Source organism: Haliotis rubra, unplaced genomic scaffold (assembly GCF_003918875.1).
Source record: "Haliotis rubra isolate DU_JTF1 unplaced genomic scaffold, ASM391887v1 Scf1454, whole genome shotgun sequence".
NCBI classification, from domain to species: domain Eukaryota; kingdom Metazoa; phylum Mollusca; class Gastropoda; order Lepetellida; family Haliotidae; genus Haliotis; species Haliotis rubra.
In genome coordinates, this window is record NW_025765397.1 from 132,383 (window position 1) to 158,027 (window position 25,645).

Sequence of the window (25,645 nt, forward strand, 5' to 3'; positions counted from 1 at the left end):
ATTTTACGTCCTCATAAAACAGGGGCAGTCTGTGACGTCTTAGTTATGGTCATGCTGCCAACCTCTCGCCATAAAATATAGAAATACGATGTTATTAAAGTTTAGAATTAAAATTCATTTGTAAATACCATTTTCTGAAGAAACAAGAAATTGGAATTCAGTGTAACCATAGTTGTTTGTAATGTCTATTTTCTCTTTCACACGAGAAAATTCGGATCGGCTAAAAAGTAGGTCATTGTCTGAATAGGTTAATGAGACTCATGTTTCGGTTTGTGATGCATGTAAACGTTTCATTTCAACACATAACTAATCATTTACTTTACATATGCATGTACTGTCCATCTAACGTCATTTACACGTTAGTATAAAACGCTTTAAGCTTTAACATTGATCCTTTTATGATCTTCATGGATCACATACACTTAAATTTTGTGTACACTTTTACGGGCTATATTCACTCACTCACACAATCAATCACTTACTCGCTTACTCATTATATCATCAGATGTGGCTGTCAAATACGCAGAGTGACTGAAACTATTAAAGAATGCTTTTAGTCAAACCTTTACATAAATCAGTATATGTAAATGCAATCATTGGTCCAAATGCACACTTAGATGAGTATATATATTTGATTTGTTCAATTGATAATGTTAAAACAATTTTCATATATTAATGCAGTGACTATTATTATTGATATTACAAACTGGGTGGCATTTAAACCATTAGCTGTAATATTTCTTCAATTTCGAAACAGATTCAGATGAGAAGAATGAGAAGGACCCGAAAGAAGAGCATGGTAAGTGTGCAAGAAAGGGGGTTTATGAAACATTCTAAACATAGTGCATTTGAATATATTTGGCGTCTGGAGGATAACTCCTAGAAACATATTGTATAGACACAACAAACCAGCTCCCTCTTGTTGTATATTTAGTTCATAGTTAACATAAATATAATATACATATATATATGCAGAATGTGTTTCGGCAGATAATAGAGATAACAGGTTATGTTCTGCTGTTGACATTGTATATTTATGTATATTATAACATGAATGGTAATTCTGTTATATCAACACACAACGAAATCTCTACTATTGAATTCCTACTGAAGTGGTGAATAATTGTATAAAATCGGGAATTGTGTAGTCAGTCTCGCTGACGTGATTGACGCATGTCATCGTATCTGAATTGCGTAGATCGATGATCCTGATTTGAATCACAGGATTGTCTGGTCCGGATTCAATCATTTTCAGACCGCGATGAAATAGTTGTATAACTGCTGAATGCGGCGTTAAGCACCAAACATGCAAACAGTGTAAAACAGAGACAAACACGCGACTTTGTTTGGGGAACCAGAAAGTGTTTTAAAGAGTATACAAAATACCCAAAATACAAATTACCAATATGAAGACTGCAACGTACTCATAACTTGCAATTTTAACCGCTCTAAAATCATCAATGTTTAACCTTCGTGGAAATAACCTTCTTCCAGGATTTAAGTACTTCTCATGTTTCGCTTCCAGATCATTTTGAGGCTTTCTTTGCATTTCGTAACATTGGAAGCTGATTACAATGGCAGTCATGTTTGTATGCTTACATGGAAATCCAAATAAACATATTTACCAAAGATACCTATATTTATTTTGGTGTCATTAGATTCATATTGGGAATTGTGTATGGAAACTCATTCGATCTTTGTGCCACTAAAAGGAGATCTTTGTGTTTTCAGCATTTTATATAAGTCAATTTTCCCCTCACCAATGGTAGTTTATTCATGTCCGTGTGAATAGCAAGTTATTCCTTTCTGGACCAACGTACCTTTTGACATCATTGGGGTAACTGGTCATGGTCATAGTTGGGAGACTCTAAACTTAATACGATTTCAAGACGTCACAAAATGATCAATAGCTTAGGCTTCCACTGGTCGAATTCACCCACCGTATTGGCGCCAAATTCTGCGAGCGGAGCTGAATGTGTGTTCTCTGGTGTCCTGTCATTCATTTCATCCATCATGGCAGCCCCAGTGGATATTAAGGGAGGATCCATCACATTTTTCTGGGCATAGGGATGACCTTCAGTGGACTCACTGATGGTTATGTTCACAAGGTGTGTATCGATTCTCTGGGGTCCTGCCATGTATTTCATCCAACGGTTTCAAGAATTTCAAATAATGACCCATCCAATCCTTCTTGGTATTAGTACTGCTCTCAACGGGAATACTCGGGCTCTTAAATGGTTTAGTTCATTGTCGGACGCTCCTGGTCTGTCTCTGGAATCTTTGTCTCAACTGGTTTTTAATCATTCGTCTTTTGGTGGTCATCACAAACATCAAATAACGTTCCTTCACCACTTCCTTCTGGTCTTGGGGATTACTTACAATGGTTATACAGCTATCCTGGTCCGTTGACACATTTAACAAAGCTTCCTTTGTGGTGCCGTTTACCGGAATCACATTACGGGGCACTATTCTGAAATCTGGATGAGTTGTTTCACTTTGAATGGCTCTTAAGTTTTATTTGACCTGTGAATATGATGGTTAATAATTACTGATTGTAATAAGTTATAACCAAACCGTCATTAATTAAAACGCTTTAACTTCCTATGTTGTAGTCTCCAAGCGTCTTCGGGACTAATGTCTACTAAATGCTCTATCTAAACTGTCTAAACTAAGCATTTGTACATTCTTGCTTACATGTATATTGTAATATATTAGAAACGTGTGGATTGGGACGTTTTGACCAAACGCTCAGTAGAAGAAGACTTCTCTTAGCCTCTCCTCACACAATCAACGTGTTTGATAAAATAGTTCCTGTAACTTGTATACCAAGGTATGTTATTCATAAATCCAGGACATATTAATCACAATCCCAAGATATTTGAGTCAAGTGCACAGTTTTAGTTACCTGCATCTGCACTGTGTGGCCTAATAAACACTGTAGCTGTTTAATAATGTTTACAGAACCTCAGTCGAAGACAACAGCCATAGTCTTGGGCTGTCTCGGTGCTGCCTGCTTCATCGTTGTTGGTGTTATCATTGTGGCGATGAAGAAGGGCAACTGCAAAATCACGAACAGGTAAGAACAATGTTAATTATTTCAAATACGCGTTCTATTACAATTTTCCGTACCAACATAAGGGCCTGGAAGTCTTTGAGAATGAATTAAGGGCACATAATGAAGTTAACCCTGTATTTTAGTTTTAATTTTACGCCACAATTATATTTGTGGCGTCATTCTTTTGTTTTAGTGCTCTATTATTTATAGGGAATGGAGAGTAGAAGAAGAAGTGTTCATTCACTTGAAGCCCATGATACACTGTTTGTGCTCAATATCTTGGGCTGAAACAATAAATACAGGAATGATGCCATCCAACCCAGAAGATGTGCCAAACTTCTACCGTTCAAGACTTCCTTCTCTGTTATGGATGAATCCAAGATGTTATCAAACAGTATCATCATTTTGGGTGTTAAACGTATTAAATGAATCGTTCACAGTGCCATTACAAATTATCAAAATGATTAAGCCAATGATCTGAAGATATAAATGGTGGCTTTTTAACGTCAAATTTGACATTCTTCAAAGTCCTCTAGAATAACTTCGCATTGTTTATATTGGGTGATAGGTTATAGCTCATGTGTCCCATATGTGATGTCTCTTTTTGTCACGAATGATAGTATTATACTTATTCCCAGCGTTAACAAAGTTCTGACGTGACACATTTTCCCTTAATCGCCGAAATGGCTTCAGCAATCTATCTCTTTCCATGCCATAATAAACAGTCAGAGTCAACACATGGTTGAGAATTAACAGCACGTCTGACTTCTGTTCATGTTCTTGGCTGATTTAAGTATAGCAGAAGTAGCAGAAGTAAATAGGATGACAGCAGTGTAGTTATTGCCGTGCATGTATTACACGCTGTGTACATGTTATGCAGTTATGGACAACAGCGTGAGTCACTTAATGAGGGGCCGCTACTCACCGATTATTATTTTTGAATATGTTTTCGCAATAACTTTGAAACTTCTACAATGGTATGTAGGAAATGTATCATGACATGTTTCACATAGTCACTCAAAATCTAATTTAAGTAGGGAAATATCCGCGTAATTCCTCGAATGTACTGTAGTTGCTTGGGTCCATTATTTTGGACGAATTGTGATTAAATCAGACATTACTCTCTATTGAAAGGCCAACTGGGAAGTATAACGGTCACCAACTTAATACATCAATTGTACGAGGTTTGACCGGTACTTTCAGTGTTTCAGGAATTCGGCAGGGACTTCTGTTGTTCTCACAAGGAGATTTCATCACAACCGTTTCCGAAATAAACTGGTCTTGAATGAATTTATGGGAATTTGAATTTCTTTACTTTTGAAATATATTATTCACGCTGTTTATCTTCTTTCAGACCATCAAGACCATCCACTGCTGGATCGTTCTACAAGATGTCCCATCATCGTGTGTCGGTAGCTTCCCTCCCGCCGCCCTGCTCTAAGAGACCCTCCACTCAACTGAATGAACTGAAATTTATTACCACTCCGGCCGCGCTCTTTGACATTAACGGTACAAGTTCCACTCCGCCACCCACAGCTCCGCCACCCTACAGTACAAATATGACCCCTACATCGAAGCTCAGTTTAATCGAAGTAAAGGAAGTCCCAGCAGAGAAAGCGCCAATAGATCCTTCCGTCAACAATTGAAATGCAACCTATGATGAATCGAACCTACGGTCAATAGATTCTTCCGTCGACAATTGAAACGCCATTCCAATAAACATTCTAACACAGCTATGAACCTATTATGTATGTTGCTAGGTTCTAAAATGTTATAAGCTGCATTTAGTAATCAGGCACATGTGCGCCTTTGTCGTTCGATAATGACAAAATACCTCTTTAGACCACGAGGAAAATGTTATTGAAACATGAAAGTTTACATATTTATAAAGATTATCAGGTTTATGTATCAGGAGTGTGTGCTCCTCTTTTGGTTCAGTCATTGATAGTCTAATACAATTCATATATATATATATATTGTTACGTTCTGAGAGTATGTAGGAATAAGCTGATAAGCCTCACATTCTGTATTTTGAGTATATCTTCTCTTGTGTTCAACTGTATTTGTAAAACATGTTCTTTAGAGGTCAGGATGTTTCGTTTTTCGTTCTGTTCTGATAACCTATGTTAAATTGACCGTTCCGTCAATGTCCTCCAATTGCATGATTTCACTCATTTGACACGTACATGTCAGTGAAAAAAGGACATGTTTAAATATACACATGCAAATAATGGTTGTCACCCCCTTCAATTTTTTTAATTGGAGAGGGGTTTGGGGTGGGGAGGGGGGTGACAACCATTATTGGCATGAGTATATATGTGTACAGACACCACAGTTGTGATGGTCTTCCAAGACAAAACGACCTTATCCAGGATAAAAGTCTCAAGGAACTGTGCTGCATGTAAAGAAGACGTGTGCGATATAAGCATCATATCTGAAAGCGCACATAAAATCTCCAAATCATAATCAGACGGTCATCCGACACAAATAGTACAAATCCAGAATAAAAGTCACAAGGGGCTGTGCTGCATGTGAAGACATTTTATACACGTTAGATACTGCTAACATTTGACTATTCCTCACGCACAATTTTCAAAAGTTGTCTGTATGTCATGTTCTGTGAGTGGTTTCTGTCAGTCTGTCCTATGTTAAGCCTTTCCGAAATATTGCAGTGACTTTCAGAAATAAAGTATGGAAGCCTGTCTTGACGTATACATTCAAGCAGTTGGTTGACTGCTTTTGGGAATAGAATATCAAAATGTACCCTAACCTGTCAAAATGGCAATGGCAACTAGAAAATGAATGAAACTGAAAGACCTAAATATAAAATCAAAGGTAAGATGCCATGTCATGGATGTTCATTATTTCCTGAAACCTTTATCTTTGCATACAAGATGTGTAATCATGGGAATGGGAATTTTACACAAGACGTAGTCATACTAAGGCCACCAATTGTCTTCCTCACCAATTGTCTCCTGTGCAACTATTGCTTGGAATTGGCAAAACAATCAAAACAATGGACATTAGCCATTCACAATATGATATCTTTCAAAACGGTCAAACAGACGGTTTCTTCCACTGGGCTACCGAATTGAACTAGATATTAATCTTTTCATATTGGATCAAAGCATATGAGATTCAGAATGGCAAGACGCACTTCCCACCGGGCTGTGTGGCAAAATAAAACAGACCTGTGCTGTGTACTTCCTAAGGAAACTTAACAATCAGAGAACTGTCAGCTTTGATAGGACAGTTGAGTGCTAGTTCATCGAGGGTTAAGTTCGGACCAGTGTATTACAAACATTTAGAAATCACATAAAAAAATACCTGAAGTTACAATAGAGAAACTAAGGTGCTGTAGCAAAGTTAGACACTGATTGTGTGGATGATTTACAATGGATATTGTTTGCCTATGGCCTCAAGTCTTAGAACAACCTCAACCTCAGCTTGTAAAATCAGACGCTTTTAAACTCAGCTTTGGGAGGAGTAGTGAATGGGGTCAGTACTTCAACACATTGGTTCTTTGAGGAAAAAGCAGCGCAGATCAACTACCTCTGTGTAACAAAATTACCAGACAGATCTGGGAATGGTGCATTGACAAGCAGATATGGCCCTTTGCCTGTTGTACGTAATGTTTGACGACGCAATCAGCAGTATAACAGCTGTAAGACACAGTCTGCAAACAATCGAGTCAGAAGTCAAAATAGGGATATGCATAGGATATCATGACCGTCACAGGCCTTCCATAGGCTTTGAGTATTGTAAGCTTGATCGAACAACTTCTGAGTCATAAGAGTATGCTATATTGTACCTTAAAAAAATGTGAAAGGCTGGAGCTGTTTGAATAGTGCTCAAAGATGACTATTGGAAAGTCATCCCTTTTGCCATACAGCTTTCTGAGAGTGTTTACTCTGAATCTTTATGCCTAGATCTAAATATGAAACAGTTGAGGCTGTCTCACTTGTCTCCTTAATTTCAAGCTAAGGTTAGTAAATCAGTGGAAGTTAAACTTCTTGGCCAAATTACCTTGTTTTGATTTTGCCAACCCGTGCAGAAAACAGATCCACAAGGAGTGTAGCACAATGTCTACCACTGAATTGTACAAAGATTTTACTAATGGGGAAGGCCAGCATTTCAAATGGCATTTCCTGTAGCTTGTTACAAATTGTCCTCAACCTTTTAAAATAGATGTGTAGGTAATCTTTGTTCGCAACGCTTTTTACAAATGCACCATGCATCAGGGATGAAGTGTTTCCTTAAGTTTGTCAAGTGGGATAGTGGTGTACAACGTTGAAAAATCACTTGTTTTGATATAACTGAACTCGGTCTGTTTCTGAGATTGTAAAACTTCAAGCAAATCCTTTGCGTTGTTGAGAATCCACGTGCTGGCACGCATACCAAAGCTCTTTCATCAAACAATTTATCTTATGATATCTACATATAAGGGCTATGTTACTTGAGGCATTGTAAGTGGAAACAACTACAGACCTTCCATGGAGGGCAGGCAGACTTTGGATGGGTTTATTCCAATTTTGTTTCTCTTTTTTGACCAATGACTACGCATCTTTGACTTATAACACCCGGAGATACGTTGACATATTTGAGATGAAATGAAATGGGGTTAAACGTTGTACTTAAGAATATTTCGCTCATATGACGACGTGCATGCGTGTGTGTGGCTGCTTGTACTAGCCCAGACCTAAGCTGGTTTTATAGTGCTAGTGCATGAATATCCCACTCAGACACATTATACTGACTCCGAGCCGAATTCAATGTCTCTATAACCGTTCTACGCCAATGTAAATCTCAGAATATTGAAGATCAGAATATTTACATTAATATATGATAATAATGAAATACAGAGTTATCCTCAAAGCGTATGCTCACAACCGCTCATTATTTTGGTTACTCATATCCAAACTGGTGATGATGAGGGCCGGGTAGGCGAAAAAAGGAAACTTTAAAGGAAAAAAGTGCAGTTTGCCATCTTCTTTTCAAGTTGGTGACAGAAAATAATAATAACAATTGGGATATTTTTAAAGCGCCAGTGTCCACCCACGAATGCATGCTTATGGCACTGAGAATCTATGTACAAGGAAAATGAAGAGTCACTGGAAGGCTTTAGTGAAGAAAGGGGCCTTCAGATTTTTCGTGAAAGAATCAGTTGTTTCACAAAGTTATATTTGGAGAGTTCCATAGGAGTGGAACAACGTTGTGAAAACTTTTCTTTCCGTAGGAAAAGAGGCGAGCCGGGGGAACTACCAGTATATGTTGATCTTGAGAACGAAGAATCCTGGATGGAACATGCTGGGTTAACAGGGATGATAGATATGAAGGAGCAGGATTGTTGAGGCACTTATATACGATGTACACAACTTTAAAGTCTATCCGGTATTGAACAGGAAGCCCATGTAGGGAGTGTAAGATAGGAGATATATGGACATATTTAGAAATAATTCTGGCTGTGGTATTCTGAACTTTCTGGAGCCTTTTTATAGGTTCTTTACAGAGTCTGGTGAGAAGGCTATTGCAATAGTCTGGACGGGAAACTACTAGACATCTAACTAGGATGTGCACTCTGCTTGGTGATGTACTTCCTGATTGTGCCAATGGTACGAAGATGTTGAAAGCAGATCTTACACAGATGTTCAACTTGTGAGGATATGGATAGGTCAGAATGCAGCTGCACTCCTAGATCCTAGATCCTTGACTCGTCTTGAGGGAGAGATACAGGCAGAGGCAATCTTCACTTCATCCATATTCACCTTGTCGGTGTGTTGCTGTCTTCCCACTAACAATACCTCAGTTTTCTCGCCATTTAGTTTTTGTTTCTTTTCAGTCATCCACGATTATATTTACAGACGTGTATGTTTTCAATCTGCTGAGAGGTACTTAGTAAAGAGCCTATATTGAATTTATTCATCAATTCCACATCACCAGCATATGAGAAGAGAGGAGTGTCAAACTTGTCGGTGACGTCTTTGAGATGATTGACATAGATAAGAAACAAAACTGGACCCAGTACTGAAACTTACGGCACACCACAAGAGAGCACTGTTATCTCAGAATAACTTTCCAGAGACACACACACATTGTCTTCTGTTGTAGAGTCAAGATGTGAACCAGGCGAGCACGGTTCCGGCAATACCTAAGAGAGTCAACAGTGCCATATCTCCAGAATCTACAACACACTATAGGGCATTCACAACGCTCAAGAGCAACGTCTCTGTTGAGTCATGAGGATGATAAGCAAACTGATAGTCATCCAGGATGTCATGCACATTCAAGTATTCCATCAGTCTTTTTGTAACAGATCAGACGTTGCTATGTCACTTCTACATTTCACCTTGTCAATTCCTCTGATATTCCGACTTTCCATTGTGACAACTGAATTCTTTGGTCTCTGCATGTTAAGCGATATCAGTATTAGGAAGTGATCAGAACCAGTTATGTTGTTGACAAGAGAAGTATTGTTTTGAGCAGTCACAATCCAGTCTAGGATATGACCAGATTTATGAGTAGACTGACGTGACATGTTGTTTCAGCGAGTGATAATTTAACAATGACACTATTTTCTTCACATCAGACTTTGCTATGTCGTCAAAGTGAAAATTAAAGTGTCCAAAAAACATGCACTGTTTTCTTGGATATGATGCGAACTATTTTGACAAATCATCTAAAAAGTCAGTGTGTGAGAGGATTATTCCTGGATGATGGCGGCAGACCGTATAGACACTCAATTCTGATGAACCAACTACTGTACCCTGACCATAAAAGGAGGGTTTCCTTATTGTGAGAATGCTTATTTCTCAGATTTAGACAGTTTATATATCAATAATATAAGGAAACTATATGAAATCCTGACAGAATGCATGTATTGAATCTTAATTAAGTAAGATATGCTACAAACTTTTAATAGAGACTCTTTAAATGTCACATTGTATCACAGTACAACAACAAAGTCATTTCTTCAAAACTGCCACTTTGTTCTTTTTTTTTGGAGAGATTTATCGCTTTTTGACGGTTTCTTTGCAACGGGTCATAGGCTGTCGTCAAGTGGTAGCACACACTGGTTGCAGGTCCACAGGACTGTTGTGAACCTGTCCTGAAGGTCATTTGTAGGGACCATCAACTATAAAAGAGTTTAAATTCAAGTCAGGTGAGGTATTATTTCAATCTCATACTTTCAAATACTGTAAAAAGTATACTTTACAAACAATTGTTTTCTTTATACCTTTGTTTTTTCATTTTACTGTTGTTTTTTACTATTACTGTTCTGCATGTACATTTATGTGTGGGTGTGTGTGTGTGTGTGTGTGTGTGTTATATTTCACAGTACATTTGCCTGTGAAAAGTTCTTTTATATCTTAATTATTTAAGTACCAATGTGTGCTCTGTGATGATGTAAAACAAATTCCCATTGAGGGTAATGAAGCTTTTCTTTCTCTGTCATGAATACCCTAAACTATCAGAAACGTGTTAACATAACTTATAAACTAATTTGTTAGTGTACATTTATTGTTCAAAGTAGCAATGACCTTAAACTGTCCAAAAACCTCTAGGTACTTGTGTTTCAGAATATGCAAGTTCAACAAATTACTCCCTTCATCTTCTTAATTTAATTTAATTAGGGAGAACAGGTCTTGAAATGTTTGTATGCAAACAAATAATGAAGATTGAATCATGAATCTTATTTGTTGACACATCAGAAAATCCTTTTAAAAACACTCAGTCGAAATTCATTATTCAAAAGATTTTGAGGGATTGCCTTAATTAATGAGAAACAATTGAAGCATTATTTTTATTATAAAGAAACATTCAGGAAAATAATAAAGTCACCATATTTGTTAAGTCTATGAAAATATTCATTGTCCTGACAGATCCTGGTTATATATGTTTAAAAGCTCTCTGAATAGTGCTTATGAGATTAACATACATTGACACTGGCTGTTAAATACTGATACATATTTAAAAGAAACTTCATAACTTTGTCATTAAAATTAAATCGAAACTTCGATCAACTTTTAACTGCATGTTCAAGTCCACTTCAGCTTTTGTCCACCACTATTTGTCGGAATGGATGACCCTTGGTTTCTTACAAGAACTGTATTCAACTATCCGTCGGCTCTTTTCATTTGTTAGAAGTTGTTTTTTTCTGTTCCTTGTCATTATCAACCTTCGTATGAGGCCTGTCAGTCTCCTTGCCAATCGGATCACGGAAAAACCTTGCTATTATCTATTTTTCATCCCTTATCATTTTGCCTCTTAACACATCTATCTCAAACATAAACGTAACCGTTTCTTGAGTGACAGCCATATTCCCGCATTTTCAAATCCACATGGTTTGGAATTCAGTGCATTGAGCACCAGACAGACAGACAGACAGACAGATTTATTTATGTAGTTCTAGGCCAGAGGCCCATAATACAAAATGCAGACAAATAGGTACATCGCATCATACATGCTTGAGTGTATTAGATACAATCTATATAATGGATAAAACATTGTGATATCAGATTTCCTTTTTACTTACTTTATGTGACAAGGGAGACGTCCAAGACGAATTATTATGATTATGTCGTTGCATTACGTTGAATTTCACATTTTAATATCAGATTTACTGGTTACTTTCTTTATACGTACAAGGCAATTTAATGTATTTATGTTGGTACAAAAACTTAGCATAGTAAAATTCTCAAGACAATAGTTAATATGGATTAGCCTGACAAAATTATTAAGACTGCAGTAACAGGTGTACAGGAAAGAAAGCATTCTTGTCAAAAAATGTACATGTCTCTCATATGTCAACATATTGATACAACATGACGTAATGGATGTTCAGAAATGTTAGTTTCTTCACAAGCGACAACAGCAACCAAGTACGCCAGAAATCTTGGCCTGACACCAGATTGTGATCGTCCCATGTATTGTAATATGTATCAGTAGCTTGAACATGATTCCCTATCCCATTGGTACCCAATGTATTTCTTTGAAGACCGGTGCAATTCTTCCCCACACTGAAGACGGGGAAATAGAGGTTTACGTTTGACGATTGGGTAGCGCTATTTTGGTATGTTTGAAACGTGTGTGTAGAGTGGGGGTGACTTTATCTGCATGTTTCCACCAATTGCCAGTCACATCTTTCGACTTATGTGACTTCTTTAATGAACCTATGTTTCGTAATGTAATTGTATGACATACCCACTTTCGCTAAATTTATTGTGTCCCTGATGTGTATAAAAAAATAAAGTATTGGGCTTTGATCTCTATTAGCTGGCATATAAGCCTTATCGTGAATTGACCTTTGCAATGGTGTGTGTCGTATCTCATTCAAGCTGTGAATAGCTTCAACTCCCGTCCTGTCAACCTTAGATCCCTAGCACGTCTCTTTCTCGTCATTTTCAGTCAATTTAAATTAAATACGTGCCTGCACAAACTAGCGATTGCTATACACTCGCCGTAACACTCACGATCTGTTTAACAATATATATATATTGAAACTCTCAGCATCGCAGGTATTATTCAATGACAATGCGTGTAGAGATGATAGATCAGTGAGAGGAGCTTATGCACCATCAATTACCCAGGCACGCCAGCTAGAACAGACTGAAGGTCTCCATCGAAACCTTGCTGTATGTGTAACAAACCAGAATGATAAAATCGAACCTCTATATGCCGTAGTACTTTCGGATGTGTTTAAAGACACAATGTCACACATTTTCGACAATATTTTGGCCCATATTACATATATTGGGGCATATACACTCATGTTAGCCCCCTATTGATGCAATATCCCTTACAACTTGCCTGAAATCGATAATTGAAACTTCGAGACGAACAGCTTCCAAACAGAAAACACTTGGAATGTAAACAATTGCTCCGAACATGAAAACTGTTGCACGCCGTGTTGTCGGCGTTTGCAAAAATGGCTTCGATCACAAGTTACACAAGTATGTTTTGTCAAGGACTCAGTTCTGCCTCCAAAGGAGTTATAGGATATTCGTAAAGAGCGCTCCAAGGGACTTAACTCTATGAGGTTCGCTTGAAATAATGTTCAGACGGTAGATGGCGCGAGGGTCGATTTAATGCAACGTTGCATAATTCATTCGAACTGTTTAATTGTATATTGTCATCTAAATACGTGATTTTCTAAAATAAATCATATGGCAGCTTCTGTGAGGGCTGATAGTATTACAGAGAGAAATGCATTATGTATATTTTAGAGAATTGTGGTGTGAAATAGTGCCTTTAACTTGTCAAACAAAATGTTGCATGTAATAACATTATGTTCCATGGGGCTTCGTGATTTTGTTTTATTGCTCCTGTTATTTCAGCCATTGATATTTTGTAATTCACTATTATGAACATATTCCTCAGAAACATCTCTTACTTTCTTATAGGAAAGAAATTTCCAGTTCTTAAAGTATTATTTCTATCACCAATGCTTACTCAATCACCTTTGAGCATGTATTTAGAAAATGACAATTTCACCAACTGCAAACATTCTGATAGCACTGTCACAGTAACAACCACTTGCTTCCAACATGTAGTTTGTATTTTCATATTACCTTCCATTTATTTCTGTAAACTACCATTATAATGAACAATATATACTGGACAAAAATAGTTAGGGATATATGTACATTTTGACTGACTGACTGAGTTTGGTTTTACGCCGCTTTTAGCAATATTCCAGCAACATCACGGCGGGGGACACCAGAAATGGGCTTCAAACATTGTACCCATATGGGGATTCGAACCCGGGTCTTCGGCGTTACGAGCCAATGCTTTAACCCCACCGCCCCCTGTACATTTTGAAGCTATGAATGATGATCTATTTATTCATTGACACACTAACAAAATATCAATCATTAAAATACCAATACTTTGTCCAGTATCAGCTTTCGTGATTTCTTGTTCAGTAGTTACACTGTATATAATGAATGACTCATGCCATTCTTTAATGTCGTTTATATTTCTTAATAACAACCACTTAAGACTTTAAACAACTCATAGTTACATAGTGTGCTTTCACGTATTCTGTATATGAGAGTTCTGTGTTATTGGGTGCACAGCTTCAATGTATGTTGGTAAAATCTATATCGCGTGTTGATATGTGCTGCAGTATTGCACAGCTGCTCTGTTGTACAGATTTTCCTGATTGCCATGCTGTACAAGTTTCCATGGTCTTACCTTAAATGCCAGAGCTCAAAATTTACAAATCCCATGAGTTTCCAATTACTCCTCAGCAGTGTAGATGTTATCTGCTCATAAGTGACAGGAATGGAACTGCTGTGGGTGCCTGGCGAGTGAGTGAGTGAGTGAGTTAATATTTATCGTCACATCGGCAATATTTCAGCCATATCGTGACGAGAACAGTTTATAATTATATTATAGATCAATAAAGTAGGACATTAAAAAACCTGTTGACGAAGAACAATAAAACTACTAGTGTATCACAGATATCCATTTAAAACTAGCAATTAAATCTAAAATATTGGAACTATAAATGACAATACAATATAAAAACAGGCTATAGATTGCCAACAACTGAAGGTAGATCACCACACTAGGGACCATGGGGACTTACAGTACATTTGCTTCCTGCATGGGCCCTAGCTGGATTTACATCATCCCCTCAGCTGTTAGCAATTGAGATATATCTAGCCATACATTAAAATTACACATATTCTACGATTAAAAACGGAAAGTTGAAATTTACTTTGAATGTTTTGGGACTTACGTACCCTACCCTTTTACAGTACTTTAACCCCCCTCGAGGATACAACCACTAACAATCTGTCTTACTAATTCAAACTTCCAATCATAAAATATGTAGCTATTTACAAATCTGTTAACAAATTTAATTCTTTTAAAAAAGCAATAATTAAATGAGGACTTATATTAGTAAAAAGACCCTTCATAGTTCGGGATTTGAAATAGATATCCCTTGTGATGGAGTACTCAACACAGTCAAGCAAGACATACTTGACCGTGATTTGTTCATCACAAGGGACACAAAACGGAGGATCCTCACCTTTTAATAGGTACTCATGCGTATATCTTGTGTGGCCAATACGACATCGTCGTATGATGACCTTTTCAAATCTGGACTGACAACCCAAGTAAGTGTAACCGATATAGGGTTTTATTTCATGTAATTTATTGATACCTACTTGGGTGTCCCACTTCGTCTGCATCAGATCACGGATGTAAGTTCTAATGCTAGCTTTGCAATCAGAGTATGGGGTCAGAAGTGGTGTCACAGATTTGTTGAGTGCTGCCTTAGCAGCAAGATCAGCCATTGTGTTCCCAGAAATGCCAACGTGGCTGGGTAACCAACAAAAGACGATGTCGCATTGGCCAGTAGCAAGCTCATTATACAATTCAATAATTTCTAATAAAACTGGATGTTTACAAGAAAGATTTTTAATAGCCTGAGGGCACGAAAGAATCTGAAAAGATTATGTATTGTTTATGTTTAGTGTGTCTTTGAATATATTTAAGAGCCGTTAATATGGCGTTTGCTTCTGCTGTAAAAATAGAGCTGTTATCCGGTTTTCTAGAAGATATTGTTCTGGATCCAATGACAGTGGCGCATGCCACCGCGCCACCATCCTTGGACCCATCTGTAAATAAGGATTTGTATGTATTATGGTGCTTGACGAGAGCCTGGCTTTGTCAAATGTTAGCTTGGAATTTACTATTAGACTAAACATATATAGTAAATGCCCCTTTTCTCTACATATTTTGAAGACAACAGACAGACTCATTTAATAAGCAGTATATGAAATTCTACTTATCAATAAATATTAATATTCTCTGAAACCTGTTTCTAATACATTCACTCAAACAAACTTCAGTCAGATACTTCAATGCATTTAAGAGTTTGGGGGTTAGAGGTACAAAGTGGTATAACATTACTACAATCCTTTAATTTCAATACAATACAAAGTTTCAATACAAAGAACTGTTACCGTAAAAATGTTCAGCATGTTGATGTCAGTACCCAATTAGTGGAAAACCCTGACCAGTTGTTAAGAAGAGTGGGTCATTTTCACTGTATGCCTGCCTTTGCTAGCAGACTTGTTGCAATGGAAATGCACCTTCTCTGGCCACCTGACTGATACAGGGGGAAATTCAAATCTGGAATATATTTTCATTGTGTATGTTTTGAGTCTGCATCAATACTCTTTACAGTGAGTCTTCATAACGTCCTTCTTTTTACTATAGCTTAATATCATCATGAACCGGTAACGCAATGCTGTGATATTTCATGGAATGTACTTGAATACTGCTTTGCTTTGTATCGAAAGACAACTTTGACACGGCAACGTGGCCACATCCCGTTTGTGAAAAGGTTTGAACCCCGACCTTTAAGGATTCTGCTTTTTGACAGAGTCTCCGTCCACTAATGTGTCTGATATTCACTATCTATATCTTTTAGACCTTATTCACATGGTCTCTCAAACGCAGTGTTGAATAATTGATCTTTGCGAAAAATAGTGCCTCGTTCGCTCTTTTCTTTATTGGAAGTGATTGGGTACACGTGACTATTGTCAAACTGTGTATGACATGAACACGTGATCTGTCATGCGCAAGTATAACTTTGCAGTCCCGTTGTTCCAAAGTCAGTCCTAGCATTCCCGCACAGGTGCACGGAACATGTGAGTTGGTTTCATTTACCTGCTTTTACTTTTTACTGAGTTACTTTTTCAGAGTAATACTGGTTGATAGAATTTGTTAGAATTATTTCCACAAAGTATTAAACAAAACTGAACAAATATATAATATTCTGAGTTAGTTGAAGGTATGAATTTGCCTCTGGTGTATAAGTGTCCTGGTGCCAAGAAGAAAGTGAGCATAATTTGACCCTTCTTCAAATGAAAGAAATATACTGTATATTATATAGGATATCGGTATGTGTTAAATGTGCTCAAATACCCCAGTTACATATTTCTTTCCAGTATCTGTGAATGCAAAATGAACTTCCTCGTGGCAATAGTCCACATTCCAATTTTGGGAATCGCAGCAAGTGCCCCATCTAAATCGGATGTAATTCAGGTATCAAGCTCTGAGGATATGGACGATGACGAAAATTCAGTTAGCACTACTCCCAGTCCCAGAGATGACGTGAGTAATGACTATGGGAGAGACTAAAATGATTTGTGTTGTACATTTGCAGTATTGGACGATTCACAGGTGACGAACTTGGAGCATATACATGTTTTATGGAAAAAGGCGCAAGCCTTGTTGACTTTGTGCTGTGTTACATTAACGTTTTCCATCGTATTACAAACTTTAAAGTCGATACCCGATCTGAATCAGACCATTTTCCTATCATAACTACAATTAATGTTAGTCGTGGAAAGGTATCATTATGATATTCCTAGGTTTGTCTGAAGAAAGGAAATAAGTGACGATTATATGGGTAATGTTGCTCAGTCTCTTACACCCTTGATGTTGATAAGTTAACTTGTATAGTATCCCCAGAAATTAGAAAGTTGTTTCGGCATCTATCTAATGGATGTATATAAACTATAGAAGTTTTACTTAAATGATTATGTTGAGATATGATTCTCTTGCAGTCTAAATGTCGTTTCAGTACATTGTGAGACTTACTTGCCCCGCAATACACGGCTGAATGCGCCTAGTACACTACCGATCAAAGTTTGTAGGAAATAATGTGACAGCGTATCCCAATATTGGACCGCTTCTTTCTTCATATCCTCAATATTTCTAAGTCCATTTTGGTTTATTCTGTCCTTCATTAGTCCCCACACATTTTCAATAGGGTTAAGATCTGGGGTGTAGCTGGGCCAGTGTAACACTTGAACATTTTGTCCGACAACCGCTGTTTTGTGTAGCCCCCAGTGTGTTTTGTGTGGTTATCATGCTGGAAAGTTGAATTATCTTCATACATTGTTCGGGCTGTTGGAAACAAATCAATACTATTATGTTTTACAGATTAGGTGAAAAATGCATCAGAGAGGGTTCGCGTGATACTGGCGCAGTCAGGCTGGTAAGGCTCATCATCAGCTCTGGGCCCTTGCCCCCTCTACTTGCAGCCCAGACAGCGAATGGGACTTCTCCCAGGAAACACTGACTTGTCGAACCCACCAAGAACTTTCTGGAGAATATGTAGACTCCACAACACTTCAGCCTTTTGCGTTACCCAGAGTGTCAGAAGGGCTGTGCTCCCGGTGAAAAACCCGGGCACTCTCCTGAACTGCGCCAAGAGATCAGTAGTCACCAAACCAAGAGCACCGAGAACAATGGGGAGCCTGACGACAGTGTACTTGGGGTGCAAGCGAGACATTTCAAAGGCGAGGTCCGCATAATTAGCATGCTTTTTCTGTTAAAAGGGACAGAAAATTCAATGATATAAATTAATTCATTGGCTTTATCAAAAAGGACAAGATCAAGTATGTTGGCAGGAGTTCTTCTAAGGCTGTATATGGGCCTATTCCACAAAAGTTTGAAAGCAGCATTTTCCATGATGCCCTGGACATGTTCAGGGTTGTACCATGGATGGAACTCAGAGTCAAAGCCACAGGCTTGGCGGAGACGGTAGTAGAAGCAGCGACCCATGCCATCATGTCGTTCCAGATATGCTGTTTGTGCCAAAGAAGGGCATCCACTGACAACATTATAATTATTATTATTATGATTAATTAAGATGTCAACATATTGTTCCTTCGTCAAATTTCGATTGAAAATACACAACGGCCTTAATCCACGTGATGATATCCCACCCTACATGTGAAATTTCGGGCTATGTTTCGGGTTTTGGTAGATAGGTTTCACGGTATCTTTTGTCCAAATGTTCACACAGTTCGGAAAAAAACAGACAGAACTTTCATCATAAAAGAAAACATTATCCAATCTTGATTTTCGTGAGCCCTACACCAGTTTAATCGTTTTTCTATTGTGCATATTCATCAATGGTGAGGGAAATCCGCACTTTTTTACCCAGGTGAGTCTTTGTAATTCTTGTCTAAGGGTTTTATTACATACCCGAGGACTTCCTCTGTAATCATCTCAACCTGACGAAGTCGCCAGCGATACGTAGTACTGAACTTCATTGGCCTCCCTGTGTTGTGCTCAATCCCAACTCCTGACTGAATATTCTTCAAAGTTCTGTATACTGTAGACAGAGGAATTTCATGTCTACCAGCTATCTCTTTTTCATTGATTAGTCACACCCCTTTCAAAATCATCTAGAACCAGTAGAACTGTATATTGTAGAAAATTGTTGACTCTGCTGTGGAAGTGCTCACTGGAATGGAGGGTGGTTCTGTCTCGTGTGGTCTATTGTCTCTTGATAATAGGTCTAGTGGTGGATCAGTGGATAAGAAGTTTGAACAGGAGTGTACAGAGTGAAGGTTAATAAGTTTGGTGTACTGGATAAGCTCAGATTGACTGGGAACTAGGCTGTTCTACCGGAGTATTGTAAACTGAGAAATAGTTATAGATCGTTATGTCAGAGGAAGCGAGAAGCGTATGATGAGTCTTGTTTTCACAAGCTGGTTGATAGTACTAGGGATAGTAAGCAATTTTGGAGAAACATTCGTAATATAACTAATAAGATGAATGTTGAGTGTTCGGTTGCAAATTAGTAATAGAAATTGGTTCGATTATTTACAGAAGGTCTTCGATTTCACCGATTTATGTAAACAGTGATACAATTGAGCTTGTAGAAGGTTGGTTTTCTTCAAAAATCATAACGAGTATCTTTGTGATAGTTGTACTGATGACGATGTCAATATCTTAATAAATTCTGATATTACACAAGGAGAGATTGAAGCAGCCTAAAAAAATCTTAAGTTGGGTAAAAGCAAAATTATTTGTCTAAAATTGGGGAATGATTTTTCTGGTTTATGAGCATTTAAAAAGGGCTTTCGATTCGGTTAATACAAATTTGATATGGTTTCCAGTTATGAAAAAGGCGTTCATGGAAAATCGGTGTTGGTTTTACAAAATATGTATTCTGAAATAAACGCTTCTGTTAGAATATCTGGCACTTTGATAACAGCGTATTTGATTGCTTTAGTGGAGTAAGACAATGATGTGTCCTTAGTCCATTTATATTTTCAATGTTTATCTCAGAATTTCAATCTATGATGGATGATTCTGATTTAAAGGTATATTTATCAGTGAAGAATATTTTGAGTTGTTATTATTATTGTATGCTGATGATTTATGTATTTTTATGATAGTGTGGTTGGGCTGCAACGAACAATCGACATGTTGTGTAAGTTTTGTAAGTCTTGAGGGATACAAGTTAATATGGATAGGACATAGATTTTAGCATTTCGAAATGGGGGTTACCTTCGTAATCATGGAAAATTTTGTTTTCGATGGCATACAACTAAACAGAAACATATTATAATTATCTTGGTATCATGTTTTCTACTTGGTGGTCTTGGAGTGTTTGTACTAAGACGCGTGTGGCAAATGTCAGAAAAGCTTTATTAGTTATAAAACAATTACATCATAATCTTACAAATATTCCTGTTCATGTGTTATTTAAACTTTTTATTGTAAAATAAGACCACTATCGCTGCAGGGGTCAAAGGTGTGAGGAGTTCACGAAAGTAGTGTTGTTGATAAATTTCATTATAATTTTTGTAAATTTGTTTTAGGGGTTGGAAAACACATATCAAGTAATGCAGCTTTAGCTGAATGTGGAAGATTTAGTATGAACGCAGATTATCATCTTAAACTACACTTACATTTTGTGTAAACTATTAAGAATGTCTAATGATCGTTATCCTTAACAAAGTTATAATTATAGACTTCTGTTGGTAGGATTGCTTGGGTTTCAAAAATACGTATGACTAAGCTGTTAAATGAGTATGGATTTAGTTATGTTTGGCTTTCCCAAGACATTTGAAACGTGGCATCATTTGTATCATTATTTAAGCAGAGGTTAATAATTGTTCAAAACAAATTATAAGTAGCAATATCATGAATTCATCCAGTCTTGTACATTTTAAAAGTATTATATCATCATTGCCCCTTGATAATCACATTTTAATACTTAATGTTAGAGACTTAAGATTATATAATGTTTGTTAATATTCATTAATGCATTACCATTACAATAATATATTAGATGGAAGGAAACTATGAACTTTGATGTAATTTGTAAGATGTGTAAGATTTATCAGATCAGCTCTTAAATGTCGATCTTCTGTAGACTGACAACTGAAATGTCTGCCTATTGCCATTATCCACTGTATTATCATTTGTGTTGCCTTTTGCACTTGGGCCGATGGCTTACAAACTGAAAATAAACTTTCTTTCAGGTATCTAAATAAATATATTTATATGTAGATAGTCAGTGAGTATGGTTTTATGCCGTTTTCAGCAATATTCCAGCAATATCACTGCACGGGAAACCAGAATTATGCTTCACACGTTGTACCCATGTGGGAACAGAACCCAGGTCTTCGGCGTGACGAGCCAACGCTTTAACCACTAGGCTAGCCAGCTATATATAAACATTATATATAATATCAGTCATGTATTCAAAGTTTTTATATAGTGAGTTCAGATTTGTCCCTATTTATGTTATTGCTTCGATATTATCTATGTGGTATTTCGTCTGTTGTATCGTATATAACTGGTATCGTATATAACTGGTATCGTATATAACTGGCAATTGCAATTGTTCCCATTAAAAACATGAGAACAGATGGTACAAATAGATATTGGGAACTGCATAGGACGCGACTTTCTGTAACTGATGTATCAAATTTTGTCACAAAATGTCCTCCGCTCGTCTACCATATAATGGACAGAAGTCAGTTTGTACAGTCTCTTCTTTGTCCATATTTCAGTGTACCAAAGGCTGTCAGATACTGGTGGTTGACACGTCCGAAGCGGATAAGCGGTGCCAGGGGAATGTCAGACTTGTCCCTTTACTTGAAGGTGATCCGGTTTACTTAGCACTCGAGGGAACAGAGTGCAGGCCAGGGAACTCGCCGGAACTCCACGTTTGTCGTAGGGGGTTTTGGATCAAGAGTAGGTTTGACATGTGTGCTGTATGAATGTGGAAAGAGTTTTGTCGATTTTATTTGCATCGACTCAAGACAACGTTTCATGTTCACTAACATTTATACCACAGAGAAAATGTTCGTAGACCGTAGTATATTCTTAATTACTATCTAGTAGATAATAAAACCATCAATACATTCGTTTTATATATAGCTGTGCACCTTCGTGTGAGCCATTTAATATCCGTATCGAGAGAGAGAGAGAGAGATCAACAAAATTACGAAAATGTGTTTCAAGTCAAAACATTGATTACACAGCAGTCTCATTTCCTGCTGACTCAGTTCCGCCCTACTCTGCAGTCTAATGCAATAATCAGTCCAGAACTGGATATATAAGTATTAATCAGTATTATTTGGTACATCTAATCACGTGTATATTGTAACACTACGCTCCTTCTAATCCTTGCAAACACGTGGTGGAGCGTGCTCTGTCGGTACAGCGCGCTCTCTGGAAATCGTGGGAATCTCAATTCCAGGCATGGTATGGCAGCTAGAAAAGTTTGGCGATCTGGTACGGACTTGATATGACATCAATCACATTGTACATTACACAAATACACTTATAATAAGCGCAAAAAACACAATACAGGTATAACCAATGAGCCAGATGAATTGTGAATCATTGTACGACCTTCTCAAACAGGGGCAGTCTGTGACGTCTTTGTTAACAACATGCTCTCTAAACCTCGACATAAAATATAGAAATACGGTTTTTTTAAACTTTAAAATCAACATTAATTTGTAAATACTTATGTAATACTTTTCTTATGTAACGAGAAATTGGAATTTAGTGTAACCATAGTTGCTTGTAGTGTCTCTTTTCACTTCACACGAGAAAATTCCGATCGGCTGAAAAGTAGGTTATTGATTGAATTGGTTTAAGTTTCGGTTTGTAAGAAACGAGACAGATATCGAAATTTCAAACTGACATTTGAATATAAACAAAGATTTAAGCTACTACTGTCACATTATAAGGTAGCCCGATTTAACAAACCACTATGAAATATAATGACCTTGTCAAAGATGCTTCCAAAATAAGGGTAGGGTATTTCAGTATGTTGCCCCAAAATATGATTCATGTCTATATTGTAGAACCAGCTGCACCAAAATTCACAATCGAATGCCCCGATGACATAGCATACGTTCTCAAGAATGGGCAAGAGGCGAAGGAAGTCTCTTGGGAAAGTCCGTCCATTAGCGGCGAGTCCAACGTCAGCGTCTTGGGAAGCCCCCCATCAGGGAGTGTATTTCACAGAGGAGTTACTGTGGTGACCTTGGAGGCAACAGATGAGGAAATGAACACCGCCAAATGTACATTCACCGTAAATATCCTTGTGAGTTCGCACAGTACACTGTCGTTTACCAATGTAAACGTCCACGAATTTTGTTTCACGTTTGAAAGAGGGTATGACAGATATGTTCATAGAGATGTTTTCCCGTTCAAAAAGTCCTGTACGATCAAACACCGTTATGTCGAACATAGACTTGTCTCGACATATGAGGTTGGTTCACGTTTATTCAATATTTAGTCATAGTTATGCGTATATATCAAAGGATGTACTTAGGTCCCATGAACGTCGACGGTTACATGTCATTAGCATGGCAACTCCAAGAGAAAAGGCCAACAGTATTTGCAGGTTTAGGTTCTGTTTAAGATGCCTCAAGAATATATATGTATTCAGCTGTTGCTTTTAGTTGTGAAGCATTCGCAAGCTTTAATGACATATTTCTATATTTTAGAACACTTAGAACTCCCCCCGCGCCATAGCTCAACAGAGGCATCCCATCGCAAGACAGATCGTGCACCATATGGCAACCCTCGAATTATCTCGGTACTGTCACCATAAAATGCTCACCAACGGATCCTTAAACGGGAAAGAAATCAAGTGGGCGATACTCATCTCAGTTTCTGATATTGATAAACTAAAATACTGAATGCCTCTCCTTTTGCTATGTGCATGAATTGTTTGGATGCAAAGAAATAAATTTCATTGCATCAACGACTCTATTTTTCCTTGTTTTCATATCACTGAAAGCGTGACTTGGTTCAAAGCCTGATTCCATAAGTATTATTCAACATTGCTGGTTACGCTTGTTGTATATTGGAGCACACGAGTACGTCTTTGGAGATGCCATTTGATGACCTCAAATGAATTAATATTGTAAGCAAAGGCCTAAAACACCTTTCAAAAGTCAAAAGGAATCTCGACTTATAACAGTCTATAAAAAGATTATCTGAGCGTTTATGAACCACTCTCAGCTTCATACCAGGTATTTGTGAGTGTGTCCCCTTCGAACATGTATACATCTATGTACTATACCAGGTATCCATAAGTATTTCCTCTTCGAACACGTGCACACCTATGTACTATACCAGGTATCCGTAAGGGTTTCCTCTTCGAACACGTGCACACCTATGTATTATACCAAGTATCCGTGAGTGTTTCCTCTTCGAGCACGTGTACACTAATGTACTATACCAGGTATCCGTAAGGGCTTCCTCTTCGAACGTGTGTACACCAATGTACTATACCAGGTATCCGTAAGTGTTTCCTCTTCGAACGTGTGTACACCTATGTACTATACCAGGTATCTGTGAGTGTTTCCTCTTCGAACGCGTGTACACCTATGTATTATACCAGGTATCCGTAAGTGTTTCCTCTTCCAACACGTGTACACCTATTTGTTACCCACGTGGTCAACGTATGGGTAGTTGCATACTAATCTCGTACGTCACACGAGTGTCGTGTCGCGTTGACCTGTGTCGTAACGACTTGACCTGAGATTCTAACGATTTGATTGGATAACCGATGACCTCTCAATTAGGTCACGTTGTGACGGAATTACTTTTTCATTCATAACAAACACGTGAATTCATTCATTCTAAAACTTGTATGCATTGTGACGCTGTTTAATTGTGACTCGAACTGAGGCATTATATGCGTCGAAAAACATAAACGCAAAGTTTCCACTAGTGATGTTAGCCGAGTGAAGCAACTGCAAACTAAGAGACGGAGTGCTACGGAGTAGTTTAATGTAGGAGGCTGCACGAAGCGATGACAACTGACATTCATCGTGACGTCGGTTACCAAGAGGGCAGACGAGCAAGGCGTAGTGACGTCATTACAGTGGGACGTCATGCAAAAGTGTACTACAGAACTACATTCTTCCGCAACCTCTTTATGAAACCGGTTTCGGTTTGAAACCATAAAAATGACAAAAATACGCTATGTATACATCTATGTACTATACCAGGTAAACGTAAGTGTTTCCTCTTCGAACACGTGCACACCTATGTACTATACCAGGTATCCGTAAGGGTTTCCTCTTCCAACACGTGTACACCTATGTACTATATCAGGTATCTGTGAGTGTTTCCTCTTAGAACACACTTACACCTATGTATTATGCCAGGTATCCCTAAGTGTTTCCTCTTAGAACATGTGTACACCTATGTATTATATACACCAGGTATCCGTAAGTGTGCCCTCTTCCAACACATTTGACCTGTGAAGATCCGGGGTAGAAT

General features: G+C 37.8%; 2 protein-coding genes across 2 annotated transcripts in view; both read left to right on the forward strand.

Annotated features, from left to right (window-relative positions):
• LOC124269544 overlaps positions 1-5,757 on the forward strand; it is a 43,074-nt gene extending 37,317 nt beyond the window's left edge. Inside the window, exons 24-27 of the mRNA XM_046704575.1 lie at positions 758-799; positions 2,962-3,076; positions 4,410-4,505; positions 4,536-5,757. Of these exons, the coding sequence (XP_046560531.1) occupies positions 758-799; positions 2,962-3,076; positions 4,410-4,505; positions 4,536-4,701 (419 nt within the window). The 3' untranslated portion in view covers positions 4,702-5,757. The remainder of the gene's footprint in view (positions 1-757; positions 800-2,961; positions 3,077-4,409; positions 4,506-4,535) is intronic.
• Positions 5,758-17,038: 11,281 nt separating this feature from the next.
• On the forward strand, positions 17,039-23,618 carry LOC124269545 (the record flags this gene model as incomplete). Its single annotated transcript, XM_046704576.1, has 3 exons — positions 17,039-17,188; positions 21,901-22,084; positions 23,209-23,618. Coding segments are annotated over exons 1-3 (744 nt in total), but the record flags the coding sequence as incomplete, so codon positions are not given.
• Between the last annotated feature and the right edge of the window lie 2,027 nt (positions 23,619-25,645).